Raw genomic sequence first — 6,813 nt, forward strand, 5'->3', positions numbered from 1 at the left:
TAAAGAAGATGTAGATTATTCTTTTAACCATGTGTTCTTTGCCTCCCAAGGATTACTACTATCTCTCTGTGAAGGCTCTGTACACAGTGGGATACAGCACTTCTCTCGTTTCCCTCACCACCGCCATGGTTATCCTGTGTCGTTTCAGGTGAGTCAGAACATGAGCTGTTCAGTCACTGGAGGAAAGAAACTGGAGCTCATCAGCTCTAAACAATGTTTAAGCTTTCATCTCATCAGATGTAGAATAAGAGCGAGACAACCCTCCAATAGAGTTGTTCCTCCAGCTTGGACATGCTCCAGTAGCCACATTTCAGTAAATTGTAGATGCAGCTGCAGAAGCTGCCTTGGACTGGGTCTGGTTTATGCTACCCTGCAAGCTTTTACAGAGAAATCCCCAAATTCTCCTCTTTGCAAAGTTTAGGGTCGGTATTATCCCCTCTCCTGCTTTTCAGATGTTGCTATTCTTAGTACCAAGGTGTCTTGACAATGTGCACAAATAGGTTTAATGTGCTGTTTCCACAAAGGAAAAGGTTGGTTTTTTTCTTACTCTTCTTTTCTTCTCCTTTATTCTTTGCCCTCTAGGAAGCTTCACTGCACGCGAAATTTTATCCACATGAACCTCTTTGTTTCATTCATCCTACGTGCAATATCTGTATTCATTAAAGATGGGGTTCTTTATGCTGAACAGGATGGCAACCACTGTTTTATCTCAACGGTAAGTAAAACTAAAGCCAGCCAAAGCCTTTTCCTTTATTTTTTTCAGGATGCAATAACAATAAATAGTGAGGCAGGCAGCAGTCTGCTCAGTATCATAAGTTGAGAAGTTACTGGGAGAGAAGTTAATTGGTGATAAAAGCCTCCTGGTTCACAGCAGAACTGTGTGTGTTATAATCTCTGTTCAGTGGCCTGTCCTTCAGGACAAACTTATAGGTTTTGGTTTCTGACTCTACTCAGGTTGTTTCTCTGTGTCACAGATCGGCACATTGATAGGTGGGATGAAAGCAGATACAAGCAATTTCCTTCATCTGAAGGTCTGGTTTTAATTCAGAGCCTTATTTGTTCTGGATGTCAGGCAGTCATGTGTAAACAGAGTGTCCAGTCAGACACAGAAAGTACCCTTGTTGGTCACGTTCTCAAGAAGTCATTAGTATTAGCTGGGTGTTTGTCCTGAAGTGTGTGGTTTCATGGAAAGCAGTCTCTCTCACAGAGGCACTCGGCTACATGTAAATCCCAATTCCATTCACATTTGAGGCTTGTATTTGATTTGATAAATCAGCTTACCGGGTGTAATTATGATGGAATTACATTGAGTTCCCAAACAGAGATCTCCTTTATCCACCCAGTTATGAGCTAAATTCCCTATGAGTCACTTCCACAAGGAAAGTGCCGCTGTGTAGTTTCTTAGTCAGCCTTTTCTTTGTCACTGAAACCAATTTTTGCTTTTATTTCTTTGCCATCATGAAGCTGAAGCCATTATAGAGCTGTAGTTTGTTCATACCACCCTTCTAATAGTGGCATCTGTTTCTTTGTTTTGAAATGCTTGAAGAATAAACACATTAAATCAGCTATCCAGTGACCAGCCCTAGTAGAGTTTCTATGAAAAAACTCAAGTCCTGGTGGTTTAAACATATTGGTCATACATTTGGACTAGAGGTTCAAGTGTAAGTGTGAAATAGCCAAAATTGTCAACCTCCTGCTGCCCCAGGCAGGAGCTTCCAGTTTATACATTGATTCTGCTCTGATTTATTGAAAAGTTTTACTTTTGTAGAACTAATGATGTCTCACTAGTATGCAACACTGGAAAGATAAGTGTGTCCTACTCTCACAGAGTCACAGTAGAGCTCGATTTCCACCTAAGGGTTTTATCATACAATCATTTAGGTTGGAAAAGATCTTTAAGATCATTAAGTCCAACAATTAACCTAAACACTGCCAAGTTTGTCACTAAACAATGTCCTTAAGTGCCACATCTACCTCCAAGGATGGTGACTCCACCACTGCCCTGGGCAGCCTGTTCCAATGTTTGAGAACCCTTTCAGTGAATAAATTTTTCCTAATATCCAATCTAAACCTTTTTTTTATCTTTTGTCTGCTGCTTTTCACCCCAGTAAATGAATGAAAGCTTCTATTGTTTTTACAGTAAATAACTGTTTTCTTTACACTTACTTTCACTTTTTGCCCTGAGTGACAACACCCACAAACAGCAACGAGGTACAATTTTCAATGGTACACAGGAGGGTGCATCCTCTCTGATCCCACTCTCAGGGCTTTTCACAATCATTCTGCCATTTCACATCCTTCCTTAGGTCTCTCAATACACGACTGGATTCTTTTCTTCTCTGCATTTATTTCTGGGAAGGGGGCTTAAATCTAGCAATTAGCATCCATTGATGACGTGAACTCCCACTAACACAAGACTCTCAAGCTGTCAGCAGGCATTCGTTGACCACCTCCCACTGGTAAAATTGGCTACCTGCCTTTTCAAGCTTTGCTCTCTAAGTGGCACCTCGCATTCTTCTCATGCTTTTAAAACTTTACTTTTAAAATTGCACAATACCAGCCCCAGCTGTGTTCCTTTCCACTAAGAGATTTGGAGAGGTTGAAAGCATTTTCTCTATCTGTTAGGTGGGAATGACATAGAAATAACTTTGTTTTTCTTGATTCTCTGCAGGTGGAATGCAAAGCAGTGATGGTGTTTTTTCACTACTGTGTCATGTCCAACTACTTCTGGCTTTTCATTGAGGGATTGTACCTTTTCACGTTATTGGTAGAAACCTTTTTCCCGGAGAGGAGATATTTCTACTGGTACACTATTATTGGCTGGGGTACGTGACATTTCCTGTCTAAAATGCGTCTCAGTATGCAGGATGACTCCATGAACCATCTAATATTTCCACATACATTTTTAGTATAGTTTTAGTCTTTGTATACAAGTACCACTCCAGACTAAATCATAGTGTTCTTTTATGTCTGAATAAACTTGAACTGAAATCTGAAGGATACCACATCTCCTGCAGAGATGTAGTCCATTAAATCTGCAATGCTAAATCTAGTCCATTTTCTAATACTCTATTTGTTCCTTTCTTCCATATAATAGCTAAATTGAAAACATATCCAAAGAGTATCCACATACACTCTTCATATCTGAGTGGGAGGTGGAAATTTGCTACGGGAAAAAACAGGATTTGTTTCAGAAAGGCCAGTTGTATGATGATAACCCATATAGTTATTTTTCATGCTAGCCTTCAGGAAATAAATTGATTCCTGTAACATGTTAATTCAAATAGTTCTTTGCTGGCATTTTTGTGCAGAAGTCAGATGGTGGATGCAGAAGAACACATTAATTTTAAATGTTCCCTAAAAAGTTTGAGCTCAACTTCTGTGTTCAAACAAACATAATTCTGAAATAATCTGGAAATATCCAGTATAATTTACGTGTAAAATCTACATATAAACAATATGACTTAATCTATTTTCCTTTGAAAAAAACAATCTCCTGTAACCCAGACCTTCAAGTAATTCACAGCTGATTTTGGTTTTTCCCTCCTTGTATACACATAAAAATTCTCATCACCTGGCAAAGAGTCTCTACAACAGGAGCAAAGATATAGAGAAGAAAGAAGAGACCAAGTGATCAGAGATAACCTGCAGCATACAGAGGTTATTGGGAAAGGCGACTAGAAAAGAAACTATTGGAAAAGGATGATCAAATTTCCCCTGGTACTATCCACAAATGTATAGTCACATTATAGCTGAGACATAAGACTGTTTTCAAAGAGAATTTTGGAGTTATGTACATGAAAATGTCACAATATGAATGTGAGAATATTGCCACACACTGTATTAACTGAATATGTTTTTAAAAAATTCATTCTCCGTAATGAAAGAGCTACCCAGATGGATTGATTCTGTAATGCAACCTTAGAATATTTGATCTTGAGTTGAATACTATAAATAAAATCTAGCTGCTCAGTATCAGTAACTTCCATTAATAACACTAAGAGAAGCTCCAAATGTGGATGGTTTTGGGTTTGGTTTGGTTTGGTTTTGTTGGGTTTGGTTTGGTTTGGGTTGGGTTTTTTTTTAATACAATATTTTCTCAGCCCCTGAATATTTCGACTTGAATAGCAGTTCCCCTGACCTGGTAGGAAAAATTGGCACTTCGCAAGAACAGAAGCACTCCCAGACTCTGGCTGCAAGTCCTGTACAGCAAAAGCAGCCCCTCAGCTGAGCAATAAGCAAGAGCTCAGCATTTTTCAGCATCTGGATGTTTGTTTCTGAAGAAGTGCTGAGCGCATCAGTGTCCTCATTTGATTAATGCGAACTACATATGGCTGTGTCAATCCAGGCAGTTTTTTTTCCTTTTAAATATGCAATATACTGGTACGTTCTCTGGATAGATTGCTGTCTTCCTGAGATCTCTCCTAATGCCTCCTCCTTACTCAGGGCAGAAATACAGTCAGCAAGAATAGCTCTCAGCTTTGGGACTGGTCTGTTTTCTAACATTACTCAAACACTGTAAAGAAGGTGATGAAGTTGTATGTACCTTTTGAATTCAAGAAAAGTATATGTATATTCATATAGCAGATGGTTCAAAGCTCCAAGTAGATCTAAAGTGTGCTTTTTGAACTATATTTTTATGACACATTTAGTTTAATTCTGCCTTCCTGCCAATGTTTCAAACTTGGAACACTATGCATACCATCAGAATTTAAATAGTGCATATCAGTTCAAATGAGACAGAGCATCAGACACATGATTGATACTTAAAGATTATTTTTATTATTGTGCATATCTTAAGTGCACAAAGATCTCAATGTTTTCTAGGTATTCTCATGTGAGAAAAGCAGACTTCAATTTGAATTAAATATGCATGATTTCTTCTCCCCAAAGCCTGTCATTTCACTTCTTTTTATCATTTGCCTTTGAAATACCTCTGTGTGTACTTCTTTAAAAGAAAAGGGCTTCATCAGTCATCTAGGTCTAACAGGGATTTTTTTTATTTCTGGTAGCAGGAATATGAGATTTGACAGGGGCTCGCTTAAGTGGATTCACTCAAATGACTAATTGATGTAGCATCAACACAACCTTGCAAAATGTATGAAACATAATTGTTCCTGTCAACTTATGACAGTCTCATTCACCACTGCAGGCTGGGGTTATCGAGGTCCTTGTTTTCTTTTCTTTTTAGCACTTCATCTTTCCAGTGGTGGCTGAATAGATATAGGCAGTTTCCTAGTCAAAGATTTTATTTGCTATAAAATGTAGATCCAACTTACCTGGAGTTGTCTTGCAGAGCTGCGTCATTTTATAAAAATATTTCCACTGCAGAATCACATTTTAATGTTTTCAGAAAGGAAAATAAATCCAGGATTCTCAGTGGATTCTTACTGTTTTGATTAAAATTGTATTTTACATGCATTTCTTAAAGAGTTAGGAAATGTCTGGAGTAGAAATGAAATTATGTTCCCAATACTCTTTTTTGGTTTTGGTTTTTTTTTTGGGTTTTTTTGTTGGTTTTTTTTTCATGAAAACAAATGAAACATTCATGTGAGCAAAGGAAAACTATCCTCTACTAATTTATTTTGGTTGAAGAAATAAAGGAAAATCAGTTATTTATGCAATAACAGGGAAAACACCATATATGCAAACCAATTACAACATAACCACATAAGAATACAAATAATATAATAATGTCATTAAAGCTCAACATCTGCCACTCTGCAGTTATTGCATAATTACAGTAGCTCTAGACACGGAAACTGATGTCATTGCTTTTATCTTGTACAGACTATGTTTTTCTGTTAATGCAGCAAGATACAGTACAGCTTTGAGTAATGATGGCCTGAAACAACATCATTCTTTCCTTTTCTCAGTTTCTCTTTCCTTCTGCAAAGATTAATCCATCCTTTGACTGAGAGAGACATTTCTAGAGCTCTGAATTAATGTAATGAATTTCATTGTTTCGTGCATGAGCGCTATTAGGAAATAAAACCTTGGTGGGGAGGTTGTAGAAAGAGCTCATTGCTGAGTACTAAATGTGTCTAGACTGCTAATGATATCACCATCTGTTCTTTTGCAGGTACCCCAACAATTTGTGTCACTGTTTGGGCAGTGCTGAGACTTCACTTTGATGATACTGGGTAGGTAGTGCTGTGTGGGAAATAATTTCATGTGCATTCATCACAATGGCAAGGATGAAACAGAAATTTGGTGATCAGAAGATATGATTAATTTTTCCTTCTGTTTCTGATATTGATTTGCGTATGTAAGCATCTTAGATCCAATGTTCAACCTGGAGAGCTTTCCTGTTCTGTGGCATATATGGCCACAGTTCAATGTTTATGCCCGTATTGTGCTGAGGAACTCACAAAAGAAGATGTAGGTATCTACCCTGTTAACATGCAGCTGACCAGCGACCCTCATTCCCTTCTCAGTTAAATTAGTGGAGTATAGGATATGGTTTATCTCACATTAAAAGAGAAAACAGGTGAATCACACCTGTGATTGTCTTCTCCTCTCTGATTATGGAGAAAGATGAAAGTGGTGAGCACCGCTGTAGAAATTATTGCAGATATCTCTGATGCGATGAGTGAAATCTGCACAAACCATTGCTGAGCCTTGATTTACAAAGCCAATTAGGAGTTTAGCTTCCCCTTGTAGAGTTTTTTCTACAAATCTAGTGGGGGAGATGAGTAGGGGTGAGACTGAAATCCACATCCTGTCTTCTGTGTGAAAATACCATCAGGATACAGAATAATTTCAGAAAGAATTTGAGAGAATAGCCTCCACCCAAATGGTCTCGTTCAGCAG

At 38.0% G+C, this 6,813-nt stretch overlaps 1 protein-coding gene across 1 annotated transcript in view; it reads left to right on the forward strand.

Moving 5' to 3' along the window:
* Nucleotides 1-50: 50 nt before the first annotated feature.
* Nucleotides 51-6,813, forward strand: part of ADCYAP1R1 (adenylate cyclase activating polypeptide 1 (pituitary) receptor type I) — a gene marked incomplete at its 5' end in the record, with an annotated part of 34,219 nt that continues 27,456 nt past the window's right edge. Inside the window, 4 exons of the mRNA XM_010189897.1 lie at nt 51-148; nt 583-715; nt 2,672-2,825; nt 6,083-6,143. Of these exons, the coding sequence (XP_010188199.1) occupies nt 51-148; nt 583-715; nt 2,672-2,825; nt 6,083-6,143 (446 nt within the window). The remainder of the gene's footprint in view (nt 149-582; nt 716-2,671; nt 2,826-6,082; nt 6,144-6,813) is intronic.

The sequence above is a fragment of the Mesitornis unicolor genome, unplaced genomic scaffold, assembly GCF_000695765.1.
Source record: "Mesitornis unicolor isolate BGI_N332 unplaced genomic scaffold, ASM69576v1 scaffold2948, whole genome shotgun sequence".
Lineage (NCBI taxonomy): Eukaryota > Metazoa > Chordata > Aves > Mesitornithiformes > Mesitornithidae > Mesitornis > Mesitornis unicolor.